General features: G+C 33.7%; 1 protein-coding gene across 1 annotated transcript in view; it reads right to left on the reverse strand.

Moving 5' to 3' along the window:
* The window catches only part of LOC131943627 (uncharacterized), a 78,315-nt gene extending 64,731 nt beyond the window's left edge, over positions 1–13,584 (reverse strand). Inside the window, exons 1-7 of the mRNA XM_059303825.1 lie at positions 13,480–13,584; positions 11,639–11,737; positions 11,089–11,144; positions 8,560–8,643; positions 7,407–7,490; positions 7,036–7,194; positions 6,664–6,771 (exon numbers count right to left, since the gene is read on the reverse strand). Coding sequence (XP_059159808.1) covers positions 6,664–6,771; positions 7,036–7,194; positions 7,407–7,490; positions 8,560–8,643; positions 11,089–11,098 — 445 coding nt within the window. The 5' untranslated portion in view covers positions 11,099–11,144; positions 11,639–11,737; positions 13,480–13,584. The remainder of the gene's footprint in view (positions 1–6,663; positions 6,772–7,035; positions 7,195–7,406; positions 7,491–8,559; positions 8,644–11,088; positions 11,145–11,638; positions 11,738–13,479) is intronic.
* Positions 13,585–18,035: the final 4,451 nt, after the last annotated feature.

An 18,035-nucleotide genomic window follows, 5' to 3' on the forward strand; every position in this document is an offset into this window, starting at 1 on the left:
AAAAGAACTGATTATTTTTTAAATCGTAAATTTGGAAAATAAACATTTTCTATACAACATTTGTATTTTGCAAACAGCCAATGCTGTAACTTTATTTTAATTAAAATAAGAGAAGAACTACTCCGCCGCCTAAACACCACCAGCCTAATTTACTTTGACTTACAAAGCTCATTAGTGACACACGGTTGAGGCAACACTGGGATTCTCACCTAAACTTAAGACGGCTGCTGACTTAAGTTTATCTGTTCATTCTCCACTAGCTTCAGTCCTTCTTGTACCAGTTTCAGTTTTTCCAAAAGATTATTTTTGGCATCAAACGTTCCCTCTCCTTCTTGTACCAGTTTCAGGCTTTCCGAAAGAATATTTTTGAGGTCAAACATTCCCCCTTCTTGCTGTGCTTGTCCTGCCTGTTCCATTGCTCTGGGAATCCTTTGAGGTCCGCGCTCAGTGTCTCGCCTCTGTTGCACCAGATCTTCAAATCTCTTCTGGTGATTGCGTTCTATTTCCCTCCTCTGTTGCTCATCGCGTTTTAAGTCCTCAGTCTGATTTTCATAATCTTCTCTTTGATTTTTCAGCTCTTTATCGAATACCTGTTTCATTTCTTCTTCCTGTTGTCGAATTTGTTCTATTTCTTCAATACATCTGCGAGAGATAGCGCTTTCACCAGAAACCTGTTTTTGTAGAGAATCCAAGGTTTGAGTAAGTTCTTGAAGAGCTCCAGAACATTCTTCCTGCTTGGCCAGTAAGACCTGGACAGTATTAGTTTGACTCAACATCTTGTCAAGTGTGACTACGTCTACTGTCTCATGTGAGACTTGCGGCTGGTCAACAACTGGACGTTCATCTTTTACCGTGGTCTCGCCGTTTGTCGTGAGCACCTTTGGTTTGGCTGCCACATTATCTTTGATTTTCTGAGCCTTTTCATAGTGAGCTTCCGTATAACGTCGATCGCGAAATCTCAACTCATCAACCATTTGAATTAAATTATCAATTTGTTCATTTTTCTTTTTCTCGTCTTTGGTTTTATTATCAAACAAGATCACCCTATTGCAACACTCCTCGAGCAAATCCTTAAAGGCGCCATCTTGTTTTTGGCACCAGTCTGAGAAGGTCAATCCTACAGAATCTGTTTCCTTCTGATCTTGATGAAAAACATCTCCGCATGTCAAGATCAGACAACAATAATTACTAACAAAATCATCTCCAAATATTTTCTTTAACAACACAACCGACTCCTGTTCGTCACGTGTAAACCTATTGCCATATTTCAGGACAAGAAGAAAAGCATGATAGCCTTCAGGATTGGCTGCCAGAGCCAATTTTGCTGCCTCATTATACTGCTCAACTGACCGTTCATTATCCAGCCATGTGTCACAAAATGCCAGACCATCCACGACTTTAATCTGACGACCCTTGTGTTCTGTGATATCGGCGTCGAACTCTTTCGTCACAGAAGATGTATTGGACTCGCTCGCAAACTTTCGTTTTCCTACAATGGAATTTCCAGTTGCACTTTTGCCATTCCCGGTTTTTCCAATCAAGAGCAGGTCGATCTTAGTTTGTATATTCATACTTTTCTGGAAACAGAGAAGCAAAATAATGTATAGCTGAAAATATTGGATAGCTGTAAAATATAAACATATGTAGCATAGCATACATCAAATGCAAGGTATTTATTTTATCCAGTCCAATAAAAGTTGAATGCATATCTGACACCAGGGAAAACAAGAATTCTATGTTTGACCAGAACTCGATAGCCCTACTAAATGTTGTTTTTTTACAACAAAAAGATAGAGAAAATATAGATCTACCTTTCATTTCTGAGTACTCATAATTTGTAATAATGTTTTATACCATTATAAATCTAATATTTGTTATATCTTTCTTTATTCTTAAAATTTCAACTGAACAGTAGCATATTTTGCAAAAAAAAAGTTATCTATAACAATAAAGTCAAACTTTTGATCAGTACGGTATAGTTCTACTTATATTCAAGGAAATGTAACTATTTCACTACTAGAAACTAAATTCGATTCATTTCTAAATCCAACAACCATTGGTAGAAACTAGATCTTAGTCTGTTTCATAATGGGGTGGTGGGGGGGGGGTGTAAAAATTTCACCTTCAATATAACAAAAATCTATCACTTTCTTATAGTACGCTCACAAGGCAGCTGAAGCATAAATCCTAGGGAAAAAAGTAGCGAGAGTTTTAGAGAGAGCAAACAAGTAGCTTTTAAAACATTTGCTTAATTACTTTATTTTTTAAAAATCACGATATTAATTTCATAATGCGACTTTAGAATAAGTAGAATTTCCTTTTATATTTGTTCATTAAAAACATTTGGTGGCAGAAAATAGGAATAGCACAATGTTTTAACTCCTGCAAAATTTTTATCTCTGGAGAAAATAGTTTTGAAACACGATCAGTAACTTACGATCTCTAAAAGACAGTTATCTACACATTCTTTGTCCGTGGGTACATCTCAAGCAAAAAACTAACCAGTTCACCGTCGTCAAGCAACTGATAGTTTATAATCTTTCCATCTCCCCTTTTATATTAGTTAGGGAACATTAGTTATATATAAATATCTAATCTAATGTCTAGGCTGACTCAGTATGTGAAATTGTTTCAGTGTCATCGGAGATGAATTTATATTGAAAGTTACGAAATCGTTGAATTATAAGTGGTTCGACATTAAGTTACCAGATTTAGTAAAAATGCTGTAAAATAATATTTGAGCCATCAGTATCATACTTAAGTATATATCACTTTACATGCTTCTCAAAAAAAAAAAACCAAACTAAATTATAAAAAAAGAACGCTTATACAGACTTACCTTCAAATTTTCTTCATGCCCTACTGTATGTGGTCTGCTATTATTTATCCTGCAACCATCTATGTATAAAAAAGAAGGGGCATTACTAATATATATATATATATATATATATATATATATATATATATATATATATATATATATATATATATATATATATATATTTCTATTTATATATATACATATATTTATATATATATATATATATATATATATATATATATATATATATATATATATATATATATATATATATATATATATATATATATATATATACATATATATATATATATATATATATAACAACACAAAAGTAAATAAAGAAAACATTAGGATATAAAAAATTACTTTAAAACTTAATTATTAGTCATTATTTATAAAATTGTATAAAATAAAGATTGTTGCAATAGAAAATGAAAATGCGTTCAAATTCACCATTATAGTATTAATATAAGTACAATCAACATCGATGAAAACTTTCATAATTTTTGTCGAACAAAATCTTAAAATCAAAATAAATTAGTTTAAAAATAACATTGCAAGATGTAGGTTCAAGCAATATTACAATTTTTTTTAAAATAGAAAACGCTTAACTAATCATCTAATTGAAAAAAAAATGAATTTATGTGGGAATTAATTACAAACCCATTAAATGCAGAGGTTAAGAAACAAATGAACTCTTTGTCATCCGCCCTATCGGTCTTTCATTCTCAAAGAGGAACTTTACTTCTTTTGGTGTTTTCAAAGTAATATTTATATATTCCAACTCGTATTTTTTTAATAATATGCGAAAGTTAGATACAATATTAGCTTGACCGTCCCCGCGCCAAATCGCACCCTGTCGTGACGCCGCCCGTGCGAAATTGATTTCTTTTTTTCCCCGGAAAATTCCCCAGTAGTATTCTTAACAACTTCCCAAAGTTTCATGGCTATCAGATGAAAGGTGTAGTATTGCATAAAAGACAGACTAACAAATTGAAAAACAAACACACACACATACATTGCATTTTATCTTCGTGTTATTAACTTCCATATATATATATATATATATATATATATATATATATATATATATATATATATATATATATATATATATATATATATATATATATATATACATATATATATATATATGGAAGTTAATAGCACGATGACGAACTCACCCCATAATCTACAACAACTGACGTTTGTATAACCACATTTATTTTAATAACAGTAAACAGGAGTTAGACGATAGTTAAGGATGTCACAAAAATTACGGTGAAAAGTTTGTCCTTTCTCGGTTCATATGAGTAAAACAATTATGTAAAATGACAAAGTTGTGTAATCAAATATTTAAACCCTACCTGAAAGGTTCTTGAATAAACTTTCCTTTGATGATGAGGCAGAGCTTACGTCGAGATGCCGGTCCATTGAATTGGTCTTTTCACGATCCTCTGATACACGGAACTTTACTGCATGGAAAGAAAAAAGAAGGAAATTGATTAAATTGGTCACTTCTAATGTTGTGAACATCTAATAATGTCAATCTATGCTTTACCTTACTCCCATCTATATATATATAATTCTCTTCTGGGAGCCGTTAGAAAACAAGCTGCAAGCGCCTTCTTGCAGTCCCCTCTCTTTCTCTCTATCACTATCACTACCACCCCCACCCCACCCCCACATTGTCTGGTGAGCTGTGGTCACGCTAAATGTTTACAAAGCTAAATGTTTACAAATGTTTTAAAGCAAGTATTTTCAGTGGCAGCATTGGTACTGTCGAATTCACAAATTATGAATTACTGAAAAGTAGAAAATAAAACAACTAAATAGCGGCGTATGATACGCCGCGGGTCGGCTCGTACGTGTAAATTTAGATGGGGAAAATAGTTTGCAAGATTTTCTGGGTTACTTGCCGCACTAAGATTCGTGACTTACAGAACTAAATAAATGACAACTACATCAATGACAGCTACATCAATGACATCTACACCAATGACAGCTACATCAATGACAGCTACATCAATGACAGCTACATCACTGACAGCTACAGTAATCAAAGCTATATGTATGACAGAAACAACAATCAAAGCTACACCAATCACAGCTACAGTAATCACAGCTACGTAATTACAGCTACATCAATGACAGCTACATGAATTACAGCTATATCAATCACAGCTACAGTTATCACAGCTACATCAATCAGATCTACATCAATCACAGCTACATCAATCACAGCTACATCAAGCACAGCTACATCAATCACAGCTACATCATTCACAGCTACAGCAATCACAGCTACAGTAGTCACCAAGTGTATTGGTTGGTCTCCCAGTTGGCTTTTTACATTTTTCACAACACAGCAGATCAGCCGATGCATCAAAAGCTTTGGAACTGTCAAACATGCAGCAGCCATTAGGACCTCCAACAGCACGCATGCATGGTGGTTTGTTACAATATGGACGTCGGCCTGAAATGGAATTTATATAGAAAATATATACATTTTCAAGTGTTCGAAGCCCCGGAAAATTAAGTCCGCCACCAAAAAAAAGTATCACGTGCACCCCCCCCCCCCCCCAGAGAAAAAAGGCTGAAACGAACACTGCATGTGTAAAACTCGAATTTCGCAAGATCGTGTAATATTTCATATATGTTTTTGACTAAACCTTTAGAAACCATTTAGAAAACCATTCAATATAGATCTACATAAGCTACGTTAATTTATTTTGGCTTTGAAACTGAAACTAGATTTTTCTCTTACTACTCCGAGTTAATTATATCAGTTCATTAATAACCAAAACGGAAATAGTGCTTGATTTTTAATTTCTCCTATATACAAAAAAGAGAGAAGTCTTGTAATTGTGCAAAAAAAGAAATCGAAATTTTTGCAAATCTCGAATTTTACACCTCCCTGAGTGCTTGATTTTTACTTTCTCGTATACACGAAATATAGAGAAAGACTTGTAATCGTGAAAAAAAAAATCGTTTTTCACCTCCCTGATTCGGAAAAACATAGTTTTACAATCTTGTCCGTATGTATGTGTGTGTATGTGTGTATGTTTGTGTGTCTAAAAGTCTGTGTGTGTCTTGAAATACGATAACTTGAGTACCATTACAGCTAGGTTAATAAAATTCATATATAAGTATTACATCTAAATGGTAAGTCAGTATCACCTTTTAAGTCATTTCCGATAATTGGAAGTGGAACTGTTTCTACTTTCAATTTTTAAAAAGGCTATAACTTGAGTATTGTTTCAAATATATAAATGAAATTTCACATGTACTTTAATGATCACATTCAGTGCCTTACATCACATTTTGAGTAATTTCCGTTGACTGGAAGTAGTAGTTTTTGCTATTTCTGATTTCTCAAAAACGCATGTGAATTTATAAAGTACTAACAACAGATAACGTCTTCGTGTAATAATGCATATATATATATATATATATATATATATATATATATATATATATATATATATATATATATATATATATATATATTTATATATATATATATATATATAAATGGTGTCCTGTCAGAACGGCCCGGGACAAATTGGCCCGTCAAAACGGCCCCGATAATATGACCCCGTCAAATCGACCCCCGTCAAAATGACCCGATCAAAATGACACCGTCAAAGTGGCCCCATCAAAGTGGCCCCGACTTATTGGCTCTTGTAAAATAGGCTCAAGTCATTAAAAAAAAGGAGTAAGACGATAGTTAAAGATGCCACAAAAATTAAGGTGGAAATTTTGTCCTCTCTTGATTAATATCAGTAGAAAAATAGTGTGACATGTAAAAGGTGTTTAATCAAATATTTAAACACTACCCGAGAGGTCCTTGAATAAACTTTCATTTGATGATGAGGAAGAGCTTTCGACGAGATGCCGGTCCAATAAAGTGTTCTTTCCACGATCCTCTGATACACCTTGCGTTTCTACATGGAAAGAAAAATAGGAGGAAATTGATTCGATTGATTTCTTCTAATGTTGTGAACATCTAATAATGTCAATCTATGCTTTACCTCACTCCCATACGTGTAAATTTAGATGGGGAAAATAGTTTGCACGATTTTCTGGCTGCTTGCCGCACTCAGATTCGTGACTTACAGAACTACATCAATGACAGCTACAGTAATCATAGCTACATGTATCACAGCAATAACAATCACAGCTACAGCAATCACAGCTACAGTAGTCACCAAGTGTATTGGTTGGTCTCCCAGTTTGCTGTTTACATTTTTCACAACACAGCAGATCAGCCGATGCTTCAAAAGCTTTGGAACTGTCAAACATGCAGCAGCCATTAGGACCTCCAAAAGTACTCATGCATGGTGGTCTGTTACAATATGGACGTCCGCCTGAAATGGAATTTATATAGAAAATAAATAATTTTGCCAGTGTTCGACGCCCCGGACAATTTTGTCTGCAACCAAAAAAAAAGATATCAAATGCCCCCCCCCCTCCAGAGAAAAAAGGCTAAAAGAAACACTGCATGTGTAAAACTCGAATATTCGAGAAAGTTAAGGCCTTATATATTTCTTAAAACTCAGCAGATTGTCCGATGTATTACCTGGAATGCGACCGTCAAACAAGCATCCATACGAACGTCCAATAGCATCCATGCACGGTGGTCTGTTGCAATATGGACGTCCGCCTGAAATGGAATTTATATAGAAAATATATACTTTTACAAGTGTTCGCCACCTCGGAAAATTTAGTCCACCACCCGCCACCCTCGAAAATATCAAGTGCCCTTCTCCCCCCCCCCCCCCCCCATCCCCCGCTCATATGTGTAAATTCGAATTACGTAAGATCGTGTAATATTTCATAAAATTTTTGACTAATCTTTTAGAATCCATTTAGAAAACCATGTAATAGACAGAAACTACCTCAAGTTTTTTTTTTACTTTAAAATGAAACTAGGTTTCTCTCTTACTATTGCAAGTAAATAATTTCAGTTCATTAATAACTGAAATGGAAATAGTGCTTGATTTTTATTTTCAGGTATATACGAAGAAGAGGGAAGTGCAAAAAAATTTGTGTTTGTAAATCTCGACGTTTTACACCTCTCTGAGTCGAAAAAAACATAGCTTTGCAATCTTGTCCGTATGTCTGTGTGTGTGTGTAAGTGTGTTGTGTATGTGTGTGTGTCTGTTCGTCTGTGTGTGTGTGTGTCTGTAAACACGATAACTTGAGCACCGTTACAGCTAAGTTGATGAAATTTCAAATATAAGTATTATATCAAAATCGCAGATCCGTGTAAACATTTCAGCAATTTCCGATAACCGGAAGCGTAACGTTTTCTACTTTAAATTTTTCAAAAATCTATAACTTTAGTACTATTTCAGATAGATAAATGAAATTTCACATGTAAGTAAAAGTTCAAATTCTCTGCCTTCTGTTAAATTTGGAATAATTTCCGTTGAACGGAAGTAGTAACTTTTGCTGCTATTTCCGTTTTCACAAAAACGCTTGTGAATTTATAAAGTAAGCCTACTAATAATAATTCTGCAATATTATGCACATTTTATTTGGCGTTCACTTGGTGTGCAATTCTTTTTTCTAGAGATTTTATTCTAATTTAAAAAAATAAAGTATTAAAATGGATGAACAATCATGTCTGTATCCCGAGTTTCCATCTCATGTTGTTTTATGTAAGAATATTGGAGAAAGTTTAGGCCTATTATAATTCTCAAAACTCAGCAGATTGCCCGATATATTACCTGGAATGCATCCATTAAACATGCATCCATACGAACGTCCAACACCATTCATGCAAGGTGGTCTGTTACAATATGGACGTCCGCCTGAAATGAAATTTATATAGAAAATATATACTTTTACAAGTGTTCGCCACCCCGGAAAATTTAGTCCGCCACCCACCCCCCTCCCCCTCGATAATATCAAGTGCCCCCTCCCCCTTCCCTCCCAGAGAAAAAAGTCTGAAAGAAACACTGCATGTGTAAAACTCGAATTACGCAAGATCGTGTAATATTTCATAACATTTTTGACTAAACCTTCTAAATCCATTTAAAAAACCATTCAATAGACAGAAACTACGTTAGCTTTTTTACTTTCCAGTATATACGAAGTACAGAGAAAGTCTTGTAATTGTGCAAAAAAAAAATCGAGATTTTTACAAATCTCGACGTTTTACACCTCACTGATACGGAAAAACATAATTTTGCAATCTTGTCCGTATGTCTGTGTGTCTGTCTGTGTGTGTGTAAACACAATATTTTAAGTAACGTTACAGCTAGATTGATGAAATTTCATATGTAAGTGTTTTATCAAAATCGTAGATCCTGATCAACTTTTGAGCGATTTCCGATAAACGGAAGTGGTACTTTTTCTACGTTGAATTTTTCAATAGCCTATAACTTGAGTACTATTTCAGATAGATAAATGAAATTTTACTTGTAAGTAGAAAATCTAATTCTCTACTTTCTGTCAAGTTTTGAATAATTTCTGTTGAACGGAAGTACTAATTTACGCTTTTTCCGATTTCTCAAAAAACGCATGTAAATTTATTAAGTACTAATAATTCTGTTTTCTACTAGATTTTACTCTATTTTTAAAAGTTTAAGTAAACAAAAATCATGTCTATATTCCGAATTGCGATCCCAATTGTGATGTATTAGAATATTCGAGAACGTTTAGGGGAGATCACTCTCGGTTTATTTTACTTATTACTTTTATTACTTATTTACTTTTATTTAATAAAACAAGATTTCTCTTTTACTATTGGGAGTTAAAAATTACAGTTCATTAATAACTGAAGCGGAAAAAATGCTTGATTTTTACATTCTCGTAGATCTATATACGAAGTATAAAGAAAGTCTTGTAATCGTGCAAAAAAATAATTAGAGATTTTTGCAAATCTCGATGTTTTACACATCCCTGAGTGGGAAAAGCATAGTTTTGCAATCTTGTACGTATGTCTGTGTGTTTGTGTATGTGTGTGTGTTTATCTGATTATGTGTCTGTGTGTGTCTGTTAACACGATAACTTTAGTACCGTTAAAGCTAAGTTGATAACATTTAATATGTAAGTATTATTTCAAAATCGTCGATACGTATCAATTTTTGAGCGATTTCCGATAAACGGAAGTGAAACTTTTTCTACTGTCAATGTTTCAAAAAGCCTATAACTTGAGTACTATTTCAGATAGTTAAATGAAATTTCACATGTAAATAAAAGATCAAATTCTCTGCCTTCTGTCAAATTTGGAATAATTTCCGTTAAATAGAAGTAGTAATTTTACTTACATACATATTTGAATATATCTATATATATATATATATATATATATATATATATATATATATATATATATATATATATATATATATATATATATATATATATATATATATATATATATATATATATATATATATATATATATATATATATACATATATATATATATATATATATATATACATATATATATATATATATATATATATATATATATATATATATATATATATATATATATATATATATATATATATATATATATATATACATATATATATATATATATATATATATATATATATATATATATATATATATATATATATATACATTCATCGCCTACTTTTTTTCTCTTGCCCACTAAACTGTTAATTTTTATAGTTTTATATAAAAGGCGGTGATTCGCATTCATAGAAATTATACATGATTTCGCGGCCTAAGGTTCTCTTCCGCAGTCGACAATCTGTTGTCGTTGATGCTGTTCTTAGAACAAACCTTTCTGAACTGTCAAGTGTGAGCTTCAAACCTCTCAATTTCATACATTTTTCTATTAACCCAAACACTAACACAAACACTCCCATCCTCAGGTGGCGATACCGCTTTGTATGGGAACCACTGGTGTAGGGTAAAGATGTATGTATCCTTAAAGTAAAACTATGGTGTTTAAGATCACAACACTTACATCTTTTATAATACAAGTTGGAGATATATACGGATGATCACCAACGCTTAGGAGCCTGGTGTGGTCACTTTGATTCGAAGCAGTTAAATAATAAAGTGGGAGCATGGAGGAGAGAGATGGAAGAAGTGCAGGCTACTGGCAAGACCTGGCATGAATTGAAGTGGCTCGCCCAGGGCAGGGTGGAATGGCGAAGATTTGTTGCTGCCCTTTACTCCACAGGGAGTGAAGAGGATTAAGTATGTACATCGTAAACAATATAATTTAATTTTCAAAATCTATTTGTAGAAATTAAACTATAGGCTACCTGGTACCATTTTTGAAGAACCCTTTTCAGCTTCTCGTCAACACAACAGGATATATCTGTTTAAAAAAAATTAAGTAGATTTAATGTAATACGGTCATTTAATATCTTCAGCATTAGATCTCGAGAACTCATGATGTCTCTGCAATAAACCAGCTCTGATGGGTATCTGACCCTATTTATGCCTAAGTCACATAAATAGGTGAACTCTACTCCACCTGTACCACCAGATTTGGGAGAGCAAATTTACTTGCAATGTTGTGCAAGATTACGACTAAAACGAGATTATCTCGACTCCTTAGGGTGTACTACAGCTCACTTGGTGACGTCTTGTTGTATCTGGATTGGTCTACTGTAACAGGCAAATGGAACTCTATGTCCTTCTTGCACTCTAGCATAGTGCTCTAGTTGATTTCATGTGCAGTATCTAAACTTAATACTGAATTACTATATCCATATGAGAGAATCACTGTTTGCAGGCGTGAACCAAGTTATTCTATGTACAAATAGAGAAAAGAAGAACTTTAGTGAGAATCAAAACTTAATACGTTACCTTCTCAAAGCAATATATTCACATTCCTCTTCATTAACATGGCTAAAGGGTTCTTTCCATTTTGATCAAAATCACCTCCCTTCAAATCATCGTATCTGTCTATACATGTTGCAAAGTAAGAGAGCTTTTACAGTTTAAAATGATGTCCTTTCAACCCACCGCCTACTAGTATACACAATTTATTTTAAAAAGCAAGATATTTATAAAAGTGATAAAATAATTTATCCTAAGTTTTTCTAGCCCCCCCCCCCCCCTTTTCAGCCTGTCATCTCTTTAAACAGATAGATCAGCATGGCAGAATTGTATGCACGTGTCTACACAACTTAGGAAAATGTTAAATGTGAAAGCTCGGTAAACTGTGCTGTCTTAGCACATCCACCGCTCTGAGCTTAGCACATCCACCGCTCTGAGCTTAGCACCCACTGGCTCTGAGTTTAAATAAAAACTGCGGTTGTTTTCTATGGTTTAAAACCCGTTCAACGGGCGCGAGCGAGTTGACTCTTCCCATCATGTTGTTGACAAGGATTAAAAACGTGCTTTTTTTAGATTTAGTAAACAAAGCGACCGTAAAAATAAAAACTTAAGCCTAAAATTAATAAAGTTGCAACTCCAGAGAACTTGAAAATAATTTCTTGAGTTTAAGGCTACATTTTTATTTATTTTCACTTTCGTAAGACAAATATTGTCTCCGTGATCGATAACTATTTGTTTACAAAACTTTGCAGAAACAGTTTTTAAAAAAACAATGCAAATTTAGACCCCATGACATAGTTTTCCTTTGTTTTCGCTTACAATGTGTACAATACATTTTATTGCAGCCTATCGAATAGCAGGATGAAATTATTTATGTCGCCATTACACGTGAAAACCAAACTGTTTTTGCTTTTTTATTTTTTATTTAGTTATCGAAAATATAAAAAAAATCAAATACATCCAATCTTCAGTAAAGTCCGAAAAAAAACAGACTGACAGGATTTTATAAATATATTAATTGTAACTACGCCTTGCATAATTTTTAAATTAATTAATGGGCTTCTCGAATACCTTCTCGCTCGCGTCCATTAGTGATTAGGTGGACGGTATGACTCAATAATTTTGGACGTTTGGACGAAGTCTGAATTACATGGTACATGAACTATAAGAAATCTGTTCATGTTAAGTATTGGGTAAAATCACGATAGAGCGTCGGTTATTATTCCGGAATTTTACAGCAGTAAAAAACAGTAAAACCATGGCGTAGTCTGCCGAGCCGTTCCGGAAACCACCGAAAATACTGTAAAACATAATTTATTTGCCGCCATATTATTTTTAATACATAATGCTTTAAAATGCGCATAGATTGATTTTAATTGCATTTTAAATACTGTTTTGCTAATTATCTTGTATTTCTAATTATTTTAAGTGTATGTGCTAATTTTTGCTGCAACTCAACATTGTTCTAGTTCTTCCTGCTACTTTTAACTTTAGTAAATCTAATCGTCTTGTTTTACTAAATCTAGATGGAGTTGTCGCAAATCTTCTGCAAGTTTTGTTTTTGTTTCTTATTAAAGAAATTCATGTTTTTTTATTATTAAATAAAAAAACATGAATTACCACACTCGACTTTATTAATTATATTTAGATTTACTAATTGTTGCTAATTTTCTGTCAATTACACATTAAATTAAGTTAAAACTTTTATTTAATGCACTTGACTTTATTCTTATTTCAACGGTCAAATAAACTATGGTTTACAGTAACGAATGTTCCCGAAACTCAACAAACATTACCAGATAATTTCCGACGCTTTATCGTGAGATTACCAAACATCGTTTGTAAAGTTAACATATGTATTTTATTACCATGTAAACCTCTGGCCGATCGAATTTTTAAAATTTAAATGGATGTTCTCATTAATATCACTTTAAATGTTGTTCGTGGACAAGATGATGGAAATACAACTGTTCATTTCCGCGTACCGCGCAAATCAGAACTAGTGCTCCCTTTTCAAATCATAGTGTGCAATCTTAACTATAAACACGGTGTGTAATCTTAACCATAAATATAGTGTGCATTCTTAACCCTAAACATGGTGTGCAACCTTAACCATAAACGTGTAGGCTATTCTAGTTTGGTCCGGCTTTGAGCGCGCATTGGAGAATCCATGATGTTAGTGTAAAATGTGATACAAATAAAAATAGCAAATCATTTAAAAAACTCACCAGCAATGTGTCATTGTTTGATCTTGTGTTGTGGATCAACTAGTCAGGTTTGATTTGGTGTTGTGTATCTACTGGTCAGGTTTGATCGTGAGTAGTTAGGTTTCCCATGCTCTCGGAGTTGTTATGAGCAAGAGAATCAGTAAAACGTGCTTACAAATGTAAATTGCCGACTTTATATTTTGAATTGTTATTAAATGTAATGATGGTATAAAAGAAAACTCTTAAGTTAATTAATATTTTAATAAAATAAGATGATTAATATTGCTGGTTTTGCAATGTTTAATTTAAATTTCATAATAATAACTTAAATAACATTTCTTTTCATTGAAAGGTGATAGGTAGACAGTCATAACAAATTGCGATTAAAGAATAGAACGCCAAAGGTTTGCACGGTTTAAGATTTTACTTAATAAACTTAACACAACTAATATGAAAATGCATTAGGGTAACGAACTAACGATATCACTACGATAAAAATGCTTAAGATTTAATGTTGCATTAGAATGTCCCACGAAGTAATCTCATTTGTAAAATATTACCTTAAACACACCCACTCTGATATGTAATTGGAGTAACGACTTAAAACGCCATGAAAGAACATACCATTAATTCACATGTCTGAAATCTAGAAAATCAATGATATCTGAATATTTACATATAGGACAAACGCATCATAGATTCCCGTAAATGTAGCATGCTCTTCAGCAGCAATTTTGATCCACTTTCCTCTTTTTTATAACTTTCTAAGTCTCGTATTTCACACCGGTTTTCATATGTTACTGTAGACTTGCCCCATTGTAATTCAGACATCATCTGTCTCCTTTCTGCTTCCCGTTGTCGCATTTGTTTCCTTATTTCAGCTCTTGCATCGGAAATTTTTAATTGTGGAGATTTCGTGTTTCTAGTAATAGTCCTTGAAAATTCTTTCTGTTTTTCCAGTGTGTCATGCACGGATGTAGTTAGACTCAGCATCCTGTTGCGTGAAATTACGTCTATTGTTGCGTCTATTGCATCAATAGAGTTTGGTGTGGCTTGTCTTGGATGAACATTTGGGATCGCTGGTTGCACGGTCTTGACGATTATCCGAGGTATTCCAGTTTCGGTGATGCGGTCTTTAGTTTTCTGGACATTCTTATAATTTGCTTCTGTATATCGTCGATCACGAAACACCAACACATCGACCATTTGAATCAACTGGTCGATTTGTTCAGTTATTAGCAACTCGTCTTTGGTTTTTGTTGTCAAACAAAATCACTCTATGGAAGCACTCCTCGATCAAATCCTGAAAGGCGCCATCTTGTTTTTGGCACCACTCTGAGAAGGCCAATCCTACTGAATCTGTTTCCTCCTGATCTTGCTGAAAAACATCTCCGCACGTCAAGATTAAAATACAAAATTTTCGAACAAAATCATCTCCGAATATTTTCTTTAACAACACAACCGACTCCTGTTCTTCACGTGCCATATTTAAAGACCAGAATAAAAGCATGATAGCCTTCAGGATTGGCTGCCAGAGCCAAATGAGCGGCCTCGTTCAACTGCTCAACTGACCCCTCATCGTCCAATCTAGTATCACAAATTGTCAGACCATCTACGACGTTTATCTGACGACGGTTGTATTCTGTCATCGCGTTGTCAATGTTTTGGGTTAACGATGATGTACTAGGGCCGCTTGCAAATTTCGTTTTTTCGCGGGATGCTGTTTCCCGTCGCACTTTTACCATTTCTAGTTTTCCCGATAAGGAGAAGATCGATTCTAGCTTTATTGTTCTAGAGAAAAACAGAAACATAATAAATATAAAATGAGTGTATATAAAATAATTGTATATGAAGAACAATGTTTACCCAACAAAACATACGGATTTATATATTGATTGTATTCGTAATATTCTACACACGATAATAAAACTTTCCGAACACAATTTATGATCCTAATTCCATCATGGTTTTCACTCTTTGAATTGATAGTATTTATGCCTGATGTGTGTTTACATGGGGGAGACCGGAACTCTAGTACCTAACGTTGATATTAGCGCTCTCTACCTCTGTACCCCTCAGCCATACTGTGGTGTTATTACTGATATTACTATCAAGACAATAGGGTCCGTCTTACATAGCGAACTGATATATTCTGCTGGACATTTAAGTGTAGAAAATAGCTAAATAGACATGTTAATATCAACTTTCCTTATGATCGTGAGATATCTCATCCCTATAAAAAGGTTCTGACAAAGACTTAGTATTTTACATAAATCGAACATAGCGATACACGAGTAGATTTTGCAACTAGGCTTAAACCAGATACTCTCTGACGTAATCCATTTTCCTTTTGTTCTCAGCTAGCAAATAAATGGCTGGGGCTAGAATACAACAAATATTAATTACACGTGTGAGTAGAATTTATGTTGCATTAATTTTCTAAACAGTTTTGATCACTAGGGGAGGGGGGGGGGGGGTAAATGCTTCAACAATCAAATATGAATAGAAAATCCATTCAAACGTTTTATCTGTAATTATACGTCAAAGAGTGTACAATTTTACCAACATATGCACGATGGATACTTTGCTATAGACCTGCATGCAATTTTAAAACGCCACACTTTCTCCGGCAAAATTCGATCGTTACCATCGTTACGACTTATTGCGATTTTTTTCTCTCCTTGAAATAAACATTGATTTTGATCGTGTAATTAATTTAACAGTTTATTTTGCGAATAGTTAAAATTCTATCTACAACTTTACATTTACTGGCGTACAAAAGTTTATGTGGTCTATGTACTCACAACACCCAGATGGTAGGACTAGGTAAACCTTAGTCGTAAATTTAGTAATGTGGGCGAGAGTGAATTAATGAATATGGCTTTAAATATGAGTATATTTGTAATGCTTAGGGGTGGGGAGGAGGGGGGGGTGGAAATCGACCACAGAGATATAAAACAAACGAATGAAAGCTGGAAGAAACCAAGCGGTTACAGAAAACTGTAGTATTCAAATAATTAAGTATGTTTTGATAGTAAAAGCCAACCACTTAGCCTTCAGTTAGGCCTTAATGTATCACCAATGAATGACGTCATTCTTTTGCAGCGTGTCTTTCTCCCACAACAATCCCCAGTTTTCAACACACGAAAAAAAAACCTGACTTCTCAAAAATCACGTCGCTAAGTTCTACTTAACCTCTTCCCGCCACAAATCACAATTTCTATTTAAAACAATATGTTCATCTTATATTTGTTCTGTAATAGTGCACGCTGTCTTAACCCCGGATAAGCGACGTCATTTATGGGTGATCTAATATTGGTTGGATTACTGCAAATAAAGAGTTCAAAAGTTCGACCTCCGGACAATCGTTGTCGTCTTGTATGGACAGGAATAAGTCTGAAAAGGTCTATTAGCCATTTATTTTTAACTATATTAGAAAAAAAAGAAAAATTACTATACAGCCTTATATTAAAACAATAAAAAAAAACTACCATATAAAACCACAAAATCAACACAACATGCATGCGAATAAACAATTTTTCAATTGAAACTACTCTATTATTGTTTTTGAAACATGGCCGCTGCTCGTGTTTACTCGATTGTTGTCTCGAACAGGTTAGTTTAAAGTTTATTCCAGGATACTTTTGACTGGTTTGATATTGAAATGTGATTTTTTATTCTATTATCTGTTATATTATGTAAAATATGGCTTAAATATGGCCACATGAAAGAAGTATTCACTATTTACAATGACCGTACATTACTAGCTTCGTTGGAATTTACGACGCTAAACTAATCATGGTGCGAATCCAAAGTCACACATATATTATTTTATTTCCTGGACGATTGTTTACAAGCTCAAACTACCAGTAACACTTTAGCTGTGTTGTGGAGTGAAATTCATTTAGAGCTAGATCTAGAACCCACATATAGAGACGACACTTGGCAAAGTTAGACTTTTGGAACAATTTCCATCTGATGTCAGGACGCTGAGATGTCCAAAAAAGATAATGACAGATTTAACCAATTCCACCATAGCAACAATAAAAGCGGTTATATAGGCCCTGGTTGATTGGCCTTACATAGTTAATGAATTTTTTTAACACGCATGCGTGGCGTAATATTAAAATTCCATGGTATAATGTTCTGAGTCCCACAAACAGTTTTCATGGTGGCTTTACTTACACAACTATTGTAGCAATTTACTTGGATCTAAC

The sequence above is a fragment of the Physella acuta genome, unplaced genomic scaffold, assembly GCF_028476545.2.
Source record: "Physella acuta isolate Inbredline_101_S28 unplaced genomic scaffold, ASM2847654v3 ptg000464l, whole genome shotgun sequence".
Lineage (NCBI taxonomy): Eukaryota > Metazoa > Mollusca > Gastropoda > Physidae > Physella > Physella acuta.